The 15452-nt window shown below is 41.0% G+C and overlaps 2 protein-coding genes and 2 long non-coding RNA genes across 4 annotated transcripts in view; 2 read left to right on the forward strand and 2 right to left on the reverse strand.

Annotated features, from left to right (window-relative positions):
- Nucleotides 1-9906, forward strand: part of LOC118415271 — a 10496-nt gene extending 590 nt beyond the window's left edge. Inside the window, exons 2-4 of the mRNA XM_035819730.1 lie at nucleotides 844-891; nucleotides 1244-1378; nucleotides 9441-9906. Coding sequence (XP_035675623.1) covers nucleotides 844-891; nucleotides 1244-1378; nucleotides 9441-9587 — 330 coding nt within the window. The 3' untranslated portion in view covers nucleotides 9588-9906. The remainder of the gene's footprint in view (nucleotides 1-843; nucleotides 892-1243; nucleotides 1379-9440) is intronic.
- On the reverse strand, nucleotides 2298-7314 carry LOC118415272. Its single transcript, XR_004831097.1, has 2 exons — nucleotides 6842-7314; nucleotides 2298-4983 (listed from the first exon to the last, which is right to left on the reverse strand). It is a non-coding gene; the product is annotated as an uncharacterized LOC118415272 (long non-coding RNA).
- Nucleotides 9907-12316: 2410 nt separating the features above from the next.
- On the reverse strand, nucleotides 12317-13566 carry LOC118416827 (serine/threonine-protein kinase pdik1l-B-like). Its single transcript, XM_035822092.1, has 2 exons — nucleotides 13280-13566; nucleotides 12317-12641 (listed from the first exon to the last, which is right to left on the reverse strand). Exons 1-2 carry the CDS (start codon nucleotides 13543-13545, stop codon nucleotides 12407-12409), a joined length of 501 nt encoding a protein of 166 aa, XP_035677985.1. The 5' UTR covers nucleotides 13546-13566; the 3' UTR covers nucleotides 12317-12406.
- Nucleotides 13567-15157: 1591 nt separating this feature from the next.
- The window catches only part of LOC118416589, a 1100-nt gene continuing 805 nt past the window's right edge, over nucleotides 15158-15452 (forward strand). Inside the window, exon 1 of the long non-coding RNA XR_004831224.1 lies at nucleotides 15158-15218. This is a non-coding gene — a long non-coding RNA (uncharacterized LOC118416589). The remainder of the gene's footprint in view (nucleotides 15219-15452) is intronic.

Consider the following 15452-nt stretch of genomic DNA (forward strand, 5'->3'; position numbering starts at 1 on the left):
TGATTTCGCCGCAACAGCTCAAGATAAGCATATATTCACATCATCTCAAAGTCTAGTTTGACTCAAACTTATATAAACTTAGATATATTCGCTGTGGTTTTGCCGTTTAACAATAAAGAGGCAGCGTTCTCTGCTTTGAGAGCTTATTTTTCACTGCAGTAGCTTATCAACTCCATGTTGTTCTAGAACATATTCTCGGCACGACGTGTTATTCCAGCATACGTATCAAATAACGTTATATATGCCGCATTACAGTACCAGAGATAGATAAAACAACTTGTATTTCTAAGATTTTATTATATCTTACAATTCGCTGGTGTTTTAGTTGTTACAAATGCAATGTTTACATTGTCAAATATTTCACAAAGAATGGTCTATTGGGCAATGCTGATTGATTATATGGATCACATCCAAGCGCGCATCAATTTTGTTTCCAAAACTACCGCTTTCCACCATACATTTGCCATACTGTAAATCGTACAAAACAACTGCAAAATGGGCAAACATATGCCGTCGGATGCAAAAAAAATATCGGAAAACGTCTAGTAATGTCATGGAATGGCAAGGTCTAATTCCGAGGCCATAGAAGAATATGTGAAATATCAAATATGTTCGGTATACCATACATGTTTTCAGTCATTTGTTCACACGAGAAGAAATCATTTGTTAGCATTCCTGATCACATAGATTTCAAAATGAAGGCAACGGTTTTTGGCCAACCCTTTTTTATTTTATTTGCACGCTGGTATCAGTTTTGAGGTTCCAAGAGGATGGCATCCATATAATCAAATCAATATGGCCTCAGCATGAGACATATTAAGAGATGAAATGATTTCTCCACAGTTCGGACATCAATGCAGGAGGTGCAAGCATCCCCTGAGACTGAGCGATGTAAGTTTGTTTCTGGATGTTTGCAATACTTGTCATTTCCGCATGGAGCGTATTGCATCCCGGCGTTTGTTCATGGATTTGATTTTTAAGAATAACAAAATAAGACGCGGACTACCGTCGCTTAACTAAGGAGCACTTATACATATGAAATTGACCACATAACTTATTATTGTATTATTGAATGCCTCAAATTGATAAAAACGTATGAATGCAGGAGTAGTAAATATTAGGGGGAGAAAATATCTTATTTCTGGAGGCACCGTTTCATACTGCCTTTATTACTAGAGAAACAACTTGCATTTTCGTCGAAAATGTTGCCCTTCTAGTCTCTTGTTGTTTCTGTCCTGTCCAGGTGGACTCCCACAACTTCCACCTGAGATGTCCCAAATGCTATACCACCATGTGGTGTATCAGGGATGGCTGCGGGCTATGTGTTTATGAGCTGGGCAGGCCATTTGTGAATAAGGCAGACGTACGGACTGTTCCTGTGAGTGTATAATCTAATAAAGACATTTCAACTGTCATGACTAACAATTAAAAACAATGTGCTTCTCCTTCGCTAAATTGGTATCACTTAAGAAACTGAGTGTAGGCTTCACAGTGATTCCTCAAATCGGTTACTAGTAGTAGTAGTTTGCATGTATTGTTTGTTACACCAAGGTGGTTAAAAAAGGAACCTACTTCGAACTTTACTCTGTTGCCTGAACGTTTGGCCATGTAATTCTCGTAGATAAATCACTGTTTTAGAATATCTCATTTTATAAGTTAAGATAGACAAGAAAACATACATGTCGCTTCCCAACTTAAGTAGTAGGAAACAACGCAATTTCAGGTACCAACTGAAACCTCTCCGAATGAAGGGGGCAAAAAGAGGAAGAACAAGAAGCAGAGGAGGAAAAGAGTTGAGGAGAAGAAGGAGGAGAAGGAGGAGGGAGAGAGGGAGGAGAAGGAGGAGAAGGAGGAGATAGTGGAGAAGGAGGAGAAGGAGGAGGAGAAGGAGGAGGAGAAAGAAGAGGAGAAGAGGGAGGAGGAGAAAGATGAGAAGGAGGAGGAGGAGGAGAAGGAGAAGGAGGAGGAGAAGGAGAAGAAGGAGGAGGAGAAAGAGGAGAAGGAGGAGGAGGAGGAGAAAGAGGAGGAGAAAGAGGAGAAGGAGGAGGAGAAGGAGGAGGAGAAAGAGGAGAAGGGGGAGGAGGAGGAGAAGGAGGAAGAGGAGGAGAAGGAGGAGAAGGGGGAGAAGGAGGAGGAGGAGGAGGAGGGGGAGAAGGAGGAGAAAGAGGACAAGAGACAGACAGACAACGGACAGACTGTGACTGTATCAGACGTGACAGTAGTAGTGGACGACACAAGTGACATTGCGACTGACGGTATTGTTGACGACTTACGAAAGACTGAATGTGACGTTAGTGTAGACGACTTACGAAAAACTGAAGACACATGTGACATTACAGTACACGACACTGACAAAACTCAATACGGTACAGGCGACATGAATGACATTGGACAGAACAACGCCGAAGACAAAGCAGTGAGGAAAAACGCCCGCGGCCGGGCCCGGGCATGTGTCAGGGCGATACGTAATTTTATCATGCTCCCGTTCAAATGCTGTTGCAAACAACAGACAGCAGAAGACTAAGCTAAACATTCAGACAAATGTATACTTTGTGGCCCAATGTGTATGGACAATGCAGGGACAGGGGTGTTTAGTTGTGAGGGTGTTCGGCACAGGTATGTTTGCTTTTGTGTTTGGTGAAAGCGCCAGGAACAATTTTTTACCTGTGTGTGGATGGTGTTTTCAGCACAAATGACAATGCAGGTTTAATATTGGTGAAATTTATTGTATACATCAATGTGACGTATATTTAGTTGTGTTATGTCTTAGTGATATCTAGCCTGGGTAGAATCTCATACTTTGGTTTTGTGCGTTTAGTAATCATTATGACATGTATTGGTCCTGACTGAAACAACCTGCTCTGGAGTTTATTGGACCAATCGTAGTTGGCAAATGTGGTTTTGTGTCTTGCCTTTATCATTCATGTGCTAAATGGTGGATGAAACTGTGATTGGGAACAATGTGTGTGTGTCTTTTTTTTGTGGGTTGGATTATGTGTGTAGCCATATTATTATGTGCTGAAAGTAAATTGTCGTGTGTAGGGGGCTTTAAGGTAAATGTGTGTGTGTGTGTGTGTGTGTGTGTGTGTGTGCGTGCGTGCGTGCGTGCGTGCGTGCGTGCGTGCGTGCGTGTGTGTGTAAGACAGGTGCTACATAAACTAAGAATCAGTTGCCACAAACTGCGAATTGAATCAGGAATGCATAACTGCAAGCACCTAGAACAAAGAATTTCTTTATCACATTTTTACCTCAAACAGGCAGAAGAACATTAAGTGCAATTCCTCGTAGATTATGCTATGTATGTTAACTATCGGTATAAAGATTTACATATTGTAATGATAACTTATTGCATTGGTTTTACTGTAGAAGTTAGTTCTAAATCTACTACTACGTTATGATGGAAATGTCCTATTTGGTTACAGAAAAAGTAAATTCCTTCACTTTAGTCATATGTGTAGCACTGAAAACATTTATTCCAACCATACTATAAATCATAAAAAGCAGCTTCAAAATAAGCAAATATATGCCATTTATCGCAATAACAAATATCGAAAAACGTATGCTAATGTCATAGAATATTCCAAGGTCTAAAACAAAAAGATGTGAAAGAATTGACAAACAAAAATGAAGAATCTATTTTTCGATATACCATATTCTGTGTGTTCAGTCATTTGTTCAGCCTTCCTGACCACTTAGTTTTCATAATGGAGGCAACATTTTATTTGTTAAACTTTTCTTTACTCGAACGCTTGCATCAGTTTTTGGGTCCCCATATGATGTCATTCATATAATCAAATCAACATGCCCTAATTTGCAATAAAATCATCATCTATGATCATGAAAATTGTATTTGAAGATAGCACACTCGGTGGCTAGTACAGCTGTCTAATGTATAATGTATAATTCCAGATAAGTCAAAACAATGTCAGGAAACACCAATGGATTCAGCGACAACGTACACTTTAAAACCACGAACAGCCTATTGAAGATATTACTATGATCAATATTACTATCAATAGTGAAACGAGGTTTCTACAGACAACTGAAGACTCACCAGTTAATAACAAACCAACGTGAAGTTCCAGCATAGATGGTTTAAGTATAAGCATTTGGATCCTGGAGGTAATAGCTGAAACAGCTTCCATAATTCAAAACTGATATTGTGGTTAGATTGTAGATTGGTACAACGCCAGCTGGTCTAAGACATTTCGTTGCGCTTATACGAACCCAGCTTAAGTACGGTTCATGTCTAAAAGACTCCTTGGCTTGCCGGAAAAAAATCCCAAAATTGGCCAAATAGACTGAAGAATTTTCCAGAGTTGGCCGGTCATAGTGTAACCATTTGTATTTTTCCAGAAACCCATGGAGTCTGGTAGGGACTAGCTATATAAAAGGTTAGTGGAGTGAAGCCGGTTCGTCTGCGCGAAGACGACTGTCTGGAAGAAGGTACTACTGTCTGACTTGGCGGCGGCGTCTTCATCGTATGGAGCTCCCGCGTATACTGGTCCGCGGTCCGCGGATGAACACTCACTCAGGCAGAGTCTGGTGGTAGTGGTTGAGGAGAAGGCGATTTCGCAGCATCTTCGTAAACCGGTGGAGGGGGGAAATCTTGGGGTGGGGAGGAGGGGGCGGCAGGAGGGGATAGTGGTGGGGCTGAGGAGGGAGGGTATTGGGGAGGGGGAGGATATGCAGCGGTGTTAGCTGGATAGCTAACGACGGGTAAAGCTTGTGGGTTGTAAGCAGGGGAGTACAGGGGATTGAAGGCGGGCTGCAGTTCAGGAGTAAAGGCGCTGTTCTGCACACCTGTAGTACTCATACCGATGTGCTGGGATACGGTATAAGTCGGCACGGGTCTTGTAGGGTATGTCGGCCCGTTTCGTTCACGTTCGGCTCGTTGACAAAAGCAAAAAAAAAAACACGTGAACACCCAGCAAACACCGACACCGCCGAAACCGAGAATCGCGGAAAGGGGGATACCGGCATCTGTGAAAAGAAATTTTGTAAATCATGTAATATAATGCAATCACAGAACCAAGTTTGAAACAACTCTGTAACCACTGTCGAAATTTCGAATAAAAAGATACATTTGTTAACGTTTATGAAAATCAGAAAAGCAAGCTTGATCAAAGAAAAATGTCCTTTAACTTCTGTCAGAAGTAACAAAGATATATACACGACGCTTAAAATGACTTTATCTATAGCAGAAATTGAAGCGATGGGTGGAGTGACACTGCCAATTTGGGTCCTTACGTAATTTTCTTTAAATAGATTAAAGTGGACGAACTACTTTCGCGGCCTGTGTATTTCGTGACAGCCATGTTAATCTGCTTAATGAGCTTATGCCATAGCGCCTCACACTTTTAGGTTAAGTTTATAAGTTATATTCGAATACATTATTAGATTTTGGGGAATCACGACAGTTGATTATGGTGAAATTTTTGGAAGCATGTGGACCAACAGGCCTGTTCACGTATTCTAAAGTTACACTGTTGTAAACAGACGGTATCAAACGTACGCGTACGCGTGTATGGGCGTAAAATTATATATCCTACCGAACTTAAGCCGGGTTCACATGTGCGTATATATTCAAGTCCGTATCAGGTGTGTATGGAAGTCTTTGCCTCTACCAGGCTCCACAGGTGCCTGAGAAACAGTAGAAATTGGAAAAATATAGACACATAACATGCCAGAGGAGTTAGCTGTTAGGAGTTTGCAACCAGCTTACTTCGGTGACATGTTGTCTGGCTACATTTGTCCAATTTCTATTATTTTTCCGGCGAACTGAGGAGCCTGGAAGAGGCTGAAACTTCTATACGGACCTCATACGGACTTGAATATATAGTGCACAAGTGTGTGCTTTAGGCGCCCATCCCTCCAGACGTCGATCGCGTTGCGATCTCGCTACGATTTGGATTCGTATAACCGGCGTTGGCTTCATGAGTGTCATGCAAAATATAAAAGCATGACTGAAAAGGCAGCAAAACACATACAGCGTAGAAAGATTCGATTTGACGTATAAAATTTGTCATTCGCTCTTCCAAATCGCTTGGTTGCATCATGGAATGAGACCCGGTGGTATTACTCGGACCAAAAGGTGGGGTCACACCTGCGTATATATTTAAGTCCGTATGAGGCACGCATGGGAGTATACACCTTTCTCACGCGGCGGCCATGGTAGATCGAAGACGAGGTCAATGAGGCAAACAGACAAAACTTATTTCTAAAATAAGGTCCCATTTAGTTTCCCCCCAAACCACACAAATTTTCATGATACAAGATAGAATAATAAATATTACAAGAAGTGTTATGCATCGAAAGATGTAGCAATTTAGAGTAGTGAAGACTGACCCCATAGTCCCTTAAGAGATGCAAAGTAAAAACATAGTAATGCAAATTTTTGACGGATTTGTAGCCATTCACTTATTGGTCGCTTTCCTAATTGGCAGGCTATCATTGGTTTAACTGCTAATTATGATGGATACTGCTAATTATGATGGACAGCCTTTTGTTTGCCACATTGAACTCTTTTTAGATCTATCATGGCCGCCGCGTGAGAAAGGTGTATATGCCTCCACCAGGCCCCACAGGTCCCGGGAAAAATAATAGAAATTGGACAAACGTAAACAGGTAACATGTCAGACGAGTAAGCTAATCGCTAACCAGACTTCTCGGTCAGCTAACTCATCTGACATGTTATGTATCTATATTTGTCCAATTTGTACTATTTTCCCCGTGACCTGTGGAGCCTGGTAGAGATTAAGAGCTTCATACGCACCTCAAATGGACTTGAATATAAACGCATGTGTGACCCCACCTAAACATCGAGAACAAAATGGCATACCTAAGGCAGACGCTCCGGGCACCGCAACCATGAACACCAGAAACTGTACCTTCGCCCACATCTTTCTAAAGGTTTCTTGACTCTGACTCCTCGGTCAGTAGATTGTTTCCGTCGTGCTAGTCTGTGTGAGAGACAGACACACTACGGGCGAAAGAAAGACGTCTCTGTATGGCTTGACACTTCCTTATTGGGTCAATGACATTATGCATTTGCATACAGTACTTACCTTGGCAAAGAGTCAGAAGCTGTTCTAGGTCTTTGTGTCTGTTTGGCCCAGGGGCTACTTTTCTAGCCAGCCATGTCGCCTACAGCAAGGTTGACGTATCTGCCTTTGTTTACGTGTAGTTTGGGGTGAGGTCCTAATAGAGTCCATTCCAAGTCACCATGAGGGTTTTAGGTGATATTTGTAATTAGTCTGAATTATTTTGAATAAAAGAATATCCGAGCCACAATAATTAAATTCTTTTAAAAAAATACTCATCTATTTGAATGTTTTTGAATATTTTAGAAACATTTTGAAAGTATACTAACTGTACAAAAATATCTTTATTTAGAATAATTGTGAAACCTCTGTGTGATTATTTCACATTTAAAAATATTTGTAAACTTTGCCAAATAGTAAATTAGTTTATTGCCCCCATAAAAGTAAGCCCAATTGTTGCATCTGTATATATTTAGATTTCACTGTTGGACACCGGTGGATCCTTTGTGGTGGGCCATTGTTGCATGGCACCCAACCATACTTTGCAAGGATGTGTGAATTGCTATCTTCCCAGCCCACTAAACCATTTACAAAAGAAAAATGGTAGAAAATGGTAAATAATGATAGAATGCTGTTATCATTATTTAGAAACCATTAGAAGTAGATTCTATCCAATTCCACACCATGAATATTTCCAAAGTTTTACAGGACTAGGGAAATATTTGTAATGTTGAAACAGTGTTAAAATATTTCTGAAGTATCAAATGTCCTAGACATATAATTACAAAACTTCAATTCTAAACAATGGCAATTGCAACAAACATCCTCACGGTCAATTGGAATGGACTATAGTGCACTGTTTATTATATTTCAGCCATACCATAGTATTGTGTTGGTAATGTTTCTTCTTTCTTAAAAACCGAATGAACTGAAATTTGGTACAGATGTGCCTTGATCATAAGCCCATACAGGTTCAATAACACTTTGGGCATAAAGTACAACAAAGTGATTAACTTTGTGATTTTTTGGCCAATTTTTGACCAAAAAAGGAAAATTTGGGCTCCTGTACCCTGGTTTTATGACCAAAATAACCTAAATGTTGGTACAGGGGTGCATTGGATATTCATTCAAATGACCCACGTACACTTCTTGGCATGAACCAAGGAGCTTTTATCAGATAAAAGCTCCTTGCATGAACCAATGGCTAAAAGGAGGGGTCAATGACCTCAAGGTCGTTGACCCACATGAGGACTTCTCTTGCAGGGCAGGCCTGGACATGTGTTAATCAAAGAGGCAGCCAATGGTCTAGCCTGAATCAATATCCTGAGGAGGATTTGACAGCCAATTAGCAAGTCTAGTGTTATCTGGAAGAGACCATTCATGGACAGGGACTTTTATTTATATTCAACTTTGGACTGGGTTTCTTATACAAAAGTCGTGTGTTCAGTGGAAATATTTCTGGACTGGTCTATTTTGCATTTTTACATGGTGATTTTGGAAGAGTCCATTCTTGCACGGAGGGGGTATTTCTTTAAATTCATTTTTGGACTTTGGTGATTAAGTCAAAGTCCTATTTTAGTGGAAGTATTTTTGACTGCTACACGTTACATAGGGGTATCACATGAAGAGTCGATTCTTGCACGGAGTTAGTTTAAATTCAGGTTAGGCGGTGATGATTCAAAATCCATTTTAGCACTTGCTTTGGACTGGTCTATTTTACTATTTTACGTGGGTACACTGGATGAGTCCATTCTTTCACAGGGAGATTTTATAAGATTTTTTTCTTTTCAGCTTTGCTCATTAGTGTGATTAGATTTCATACATTTGTAGTACATGTACTGTAAGTCCAATCTTTATGACTAGGCCTCAGAACCAGAGGTAAAAATCTTCATGACAGGATCTTCCAGTCAACTCTCAGTTTGAGTTTGTTATGTTTATCACTATTTAGAGACCATCGTCGCCATGGCAATAACATTTTTTATTCCCAGACTTGTTGCTAATGTGTTTTTCCTCTCCTTTTTTTACCAAACTTGTTATGCTCTGACAGAAGCAACGTTGCCTAAGGGCTGTATGCTTTTCGGTCTTTCTTACATCACTTGAAATTGAGTAAAATTAGGATTAAATTTGATGTCTTATGTGCATATGTATATTGTACATGTAAAAACCACATAACTTGTACATGTGAATATGATCATATAACTTATATTGATGCCTCACAAACTGAGAAAAGCGTATGAATACATGTGTGTGAATATAAAATGTTAAACAGGAGTAGTATAGTAGGAGGAGAAAGTATCTTATTTCTGGAGGCGCCGTTTCCTACTTACTTTATTACCATATGACTACGTCTACGAAAATGTTGCCTTTCTAGTCTCTTGTTGTTTCTGCCCTCACCAGGTGGACACCCACAACTTCCACCTGAGATGCCCAAAATGCTATGCCACCATGTGGTGTATCACTGATGGCTGTGGATTGTGTGTCAACGAGCTGGGCAGGCCATTTGTGAATAAGGCAGACGTACGAACTGTTCATATGAGTGTATAGTCTAATAAAGACATTTCAGCAGTTGCCATTCATTCATCCACTTATTCATTCATTGCTTTATGAAGGTACAAAATGCCAAACTCAGTTTTTGGCAGCTGCAAAGCACACCCAATCTTTGTGACCTTTGTGTAACATTGAAGTTAGACTTTACAGTGATTCCTGAAATCGGCTCAGTTTAAATGTGTTTGCTGCTTAACATTATCTGTACTCTGACCTTGTAGACAACTAAATGAATAAATCACTGTTTGAAAATGCCTCCTTCATAAGTGAAGGCTGGAAATACAACATACATGTCGTTTCTTAACATTGGTAGTTTGAAACAAGGCCATTTCAGGCACCTCAAGAAATATCTCCACCAAGTGCAGGAGGAAATAAGAAGAAGAAGAGAAGGCAGAGAGGGAAAAGATCTAGGGAGCACAAAGAAGACAAAGAGGACACGAGACAGACTGACAACGGACAGACTGTGACTGACGTGACAGACGTGACTGTAGTAGTTGACGACACAGATGACAGTACAACTGACAATGGACAGACTGTGACTGACGAGACAGACGTGACTGTAGTAGTGGACAACACAGATGACAGTACAACTGACAATGGACAAACTGTGACTGACGAGACAGACGTGACTGTAGTAGTGGACAACACAGATGACAGTACAACTGACAATGGACAGACTGTGACTGACGTGACAGACGTGACTGTATTAGTTGACGACACAAGTGACAGTACAACTGACAATGTACAGACTGTGACTGACGTGACAGATATCGTGACTGTGGTAGTTGACGACACAGGTGACAGTACAAATGACAATGGACAGACTGTGACTGACGTGACAGACGTGACTGTAGTAGTTGACGACACAGGTGGCAGTACAAATGACAATGGGCAGACTGTAACTGACGTGACGGTAGGTGACACAGGTGACATTGTGACTGACATTACTGTAGACGACACATGTGACATTGCGACTGACATTACTGAAGACGACACATGTGACATTGTGACTGACATTTCTGTAGACGACACATGTGACATTGCGACTGACATTACTGTAGACGACACATGTGACATTGTGACTGACATTACTGTAGACGACACATGTGACATTGCGACTGACATTACTGTAGACGACACATGTGACATGACTGTAGACGACAGAGACAAAACTCAACACGGTACAAGCGACATTAATGACATTGGACAGAACAACACAGCCAGGGGGGTGAGGAAAAGCACACGTGTCCGGACATGCTTGCGGGCTATTCGCAAAGCTTTCATGCTGCCATTTAAATGTTGTTGCTGTAAAACAACAGAGGACTAAACGTCATACTATCATGATGAAAAAAAAAAGATGTTCCAAGGTTACTTGGTTAATTACAAAAAACACGTCACTTACAATCTACTATTAAATAAAGACATCAATCATCAGTCACTAAATCGTTAACTAAGTTATTGATAAAGAGACGTCACGTATGCCGCACGTAGCCTGTGATTTGTTTGTAATAGGTCGGACGTCACGTATTTTACGTCCCATGTGACGTGATTTTAGGAAAAACGTCACGTATATAGCTCCCGTATTTTTGAAACAAATATATTGCCATAGACATATGACTCCAGTGTCCGACGCACTGGTCTTTCTGTAATTCATATGGCTCTCGCCAGATTTCACTATAACGTTACATTATTTTGTATTGCTGACAAACCCCCAACTGCTATACGTCTAATGTGCTCGTATTTGCCAAATTGCCATTATCTATTCGATGGTATTTTATGATTCCCTTTGGTGATGCTTTTCAGGGGATGTCAAACGAGTAAATAGCTATTGTGTCTCCTGGCAACAGTGGAGGTTATTCTGTCAACGGAGATTATTCTGACAACATACGTACAGTGCAACGCTTCCATTATTGACAGGACGATCCTTTCAATAGCGTTAGGCAAACTGCATACAACAGGTCTGCATTTGTTTGTAAAAAGGCTGTGTTTTACAACATTTTTGACGGTTTACGACTGTTTTGCGGCTGTGCTCCGGCTTGACAGTTACAAGTAGAACTAGTATGAGACATATAATGAAGAATTGCGCTAGGAAAACATACTATGACGCCAAAACTATTAGTGTTGTAGTTTCATTACCAAGGCAATATGTCTATTTTGTAGCCTTTTACGATAATTGTCTGCTTCACAGCTAATAACAACTAACTCAAATTATATCTTCATGGACATGATGAGTCTAGACCCGGAAGTCATCTATTATTCAGCTCTCTTTTGTTACAAACCCCTGCTCTTTTGTGTTAGATATGCCTAAAAGCTAGGTTTGCTAATGAAACAAAACGTGGCTATAATTGATATAAGTCAACCTCTTTTTTTGGCGACGCCCCAAGATCCGAGCCTAATGGAATAGTATTGTGCCTGTTTAGTTTGCAAGAATTCCATGGCCAGGAATTGTACATTAATGTGTTTCTTGAACCATCAGGGTTTGCTTAGAGATAACACTTTCTTTATTTCACTCCACCATACTGTAGGTATGGAAGTGAAATATACTGTTTTTTGTCGTGTTTCTTCTTCTTCTTCCGTCAAGTCTTCAAAGGGATTCATTGGTCTCTACTAGGTTACAAGGCCTGAGTTTTGTTACTGTCCTGGTATAGTCTATCTCAGAAATTAAGACCAAGTGACCAATCACAAAGATCACAAGATGAGCTTTCATACCAATGTGGAGCTGGGTACAAGTGTAACGAAGTTGTATTTTCAATCATTTTCTGGCAGAGTTAATATGACCCATCAAACAGGAAGATAACATGCATGCACGTACACTTGCCTCACGACAGTGTACATGGCTCCGACTGTGTTTGACGAATTGATGTGTTGACTTCCGCTGCGGTGGGGCGGGCATGATAGTCATATGCCATCATGCGAAGAATGATTTGTTTGAGCATGTTGTCTGGTTGTCCTATCATGATGTGATCTGCCAGGTTGATTTCGGGGTTTCGAAGCTGCACATCGGCCACTGGCTCCCCCTGGATGCAGACAACTAGAAGGGGTTTCCTATCGACACTGTGAAAACAAATGTTCCGCATATTGTATGGTCAGTAGGGCTGTGTACCTAAATACCCGTACCTGTACCGCACCTACAAAATTGTTTAGGTACAGGTCCGGACCTAAACATCTGTGTACCTGTACCTGTACCTAAACACACTAAATCACTATTAAACACTACTTTTTAAGACTACTGCCGGACAAGTAAATCCCGAATCAACAATGACAATGGTGATAATCTTGCAGTTGAAACTTAAGAAAACTTGCAAAGAAATTGTTTTGAGATTCAAATATGTAATTCCCCATACAAAGATGACAAGAATAGACAGTTAGCTACACGTTTTACTTACATATACTTGGTTAAACTTTTTTAGGTACAGGTGCAGGTCCGGACCTGTACCCAAACCCCTGTACCTGTACCTGTACCTGAAATTTGTTTAGGTACACAGCCCTAATGGTCAGTATGGAAGATAAAAGCACAATCATGTCTCAGATACTGTCACAGTTTCCTCTGCAGTGGCAGTTTCTGTCAATATAACGTTATATTGTATCATGATGCTAAAAACAGATATCAGAAATAGTCATTTGATGATATTTATAGATTAAACTTACTAATACAATACCGACACAAATTTGAATGATGAATTTTCACCTACGTTTTTGTTGTAATGGTACGGTCAAGCATGGCGGCAAACATGACACCCATGGAGTAGACGTCACATTTCTTGGTGTAATGACGGTCCCAAATCTCCGGGGCAGCGTACCAAAAGAATACCCCGTCTGTTTGCAGGTAGTACTGGGAAAAGATGTCACCAAATGCGTTTCCGCAAACCTGAGGTATATCCGAGGATAGTGGATTGATGAACTCCACAGCTGTGGAGTTCATCACTATGTTGATGAAATCCAAAGCTGTGGATTTCATCGGTAGAAGGATGATGAACTCCACAGCTGTGGATTTCATCGATATGTAGTGATGAAATCCACGGGCATTCCGCCGCTAATACTGACATTTGGCTGTGGACTTCATCAGTATGTAGTGATGAAATCCACGGGCATTCCGCCGCTAATACTGACATTTGGCTGTGGACTTCATCAGTATGTAGTGATGAAATCCACGGGCATTCCGCCGCTAATACTGACATTTGGCTGTGGACTTCATCAGTATGTAGTGATGAAATCCACGGGCATTCCGCCGCTAATACTGACATTTGGCTGTGGACTTCATCAGTATGTAGTGATGAAATCTTGCTAAGCAAGAACCCGATTTCCACCTTCCTGATCATACAAGGCACACATTCGTAACTTCTTTTCATTTGTAGATGAAACACAATTAGAACAAACAAGTAGCGTAAGAGGAAAGTTACATGGCTGGAATAAATGTGTAAACATTACAAAGTTTGGACATGACTTTACAGGCGGTCTCACAGCGGCACCTATCTACACTGGTTGGTATTGCAACATGTCCTTCATGTCGTACACAGTGTGATACTGTGCTGGCCGGATGTTTGCGGGCATTTTTAGCATCTTTCTTGAGAGAGTCAATACACTCCAAGCAACTCTGATTTGCAGGGAGTAAGTGCGTCTTTATTCATTAGAATATTTCTTTTATATGTCTTTCTTTTCTTTTGTATTCAAAGACGAACTTTGTACATAAAGATGTAATTTCTTGTTTGGACAAGCCTTTTTGTCGCAAGAATGAGGATCTAGGAACAAGAAAGTTTTATGTATCCTTTAGGCTGGTGTATAAACGGTGTATAAGGTGGTGTATAAGCGCCGTTAAACGGCTGAAATCATCATTGCAGGTAAACCCGCATCCACAGGAAGGTTTTCTTTGTAACAGGGTAAATAACTAACCTCAAGAAGGTTTTCAACCTCCTTGCTAACCTTAAGTTTAATTGGACATCAAACGCTGGTCAACTATAATTCTGCCATGGTTAGATTGATATAGTGGAAGATTCATACCACCACACCCATACTCCGCGTCCCAGACAGGTGATGGAGGGATAAGGAGTGCGGAAAGTCTCCATCCCTGAGCAGAGAGCGAGGCGAGTACTTTTCCCAAGCCATAAGAAATTAGAGAGGATGCGGGTTGGGTGTTTAGGGTAAAGATACCTTCTTCTTTATATCTCAACACCCTGATACCCTTCCTACTGTCCCTAATTGACCCGACTTTAATTTTCGCCTGTTTCTGCCAACCACCTTTTTATCTTCCTCCCCAAAGTCAAACTGTGCGCCTTTTTTGTGATAATATCTTTCCCTTTTATACCCCTGCACTCATTAGCATATGTGTACATTTGCATAACTCCTCTGATTGGTTACCCTCCAAAATTGAGTTAACTGACCACCTGTCTGTGGCGCGCGGGGACAGGTGTGACGCTGTGAATAGTACACAAAGATTATTCTGTCTCTTTGCATGCAGTTCTGGTCACCACTGGCTGAGCTTGTCCAGGTAGACCCACGGGCCAGAGCTGACACATCGTCTTGTTGGGAGACTCGTGCAGTAGTTTCTAACACCACAGCTTATGATGGGCACCAACCTCTTCTGTACTGCTGTTCACGGGACATGGAAATACAATGTCAGCAAGGCCACGGCAGGTAAGTTTTATGGATGACGACATCATTAATTTTAAACATGTAGCCATGACCGTAGTTGTAGAAGGGAAACTAGTTCGATGTACATGTAGTAGTCAACTTGGTGAATGATACCAGTCTTCCAGACTTTGTGCATCGATCTTGTATGGCCTGTTTGATGTGATACCATCCAAGTTAGTTTTGACCATGACGGATGCGGGTTTTCCTGCAATGATAATTTTAACCGTTGGGCGGCGC

The sequence above is a fragment of the Branchiostoma floridae genome, chromosome 5 (genome assembly GCF_000003815.2).
Source record: "Branchiostoma floridae strain S238N-H82 chromosome 5, Bfl_VNyyK, whole genome shotgun sequence".
NCBI classification, from domain to species: Eukaryota; Metazoa; Chordata; class Leptocardii; order Amphioxiformes; family Branchiostomatidae; genus Branchiostoma; species Branchiostoma floridae.

Coding starts and splice junctions, on each gene's coding strand:
- LOC118416827 (XM_035822092.1), bottom strand. CDS start 13,545: ATGAAATCCACAGCTTTGGATTTCATCAACATAGTGATGAACTCCACA. Junction 12,642..13,279: donor CGTACCATTACAACAAAAAC/GTAGGTGAAAAT, acceptor TTGTTTTCACAG/TGTCGATAGGAAACCCCTTC.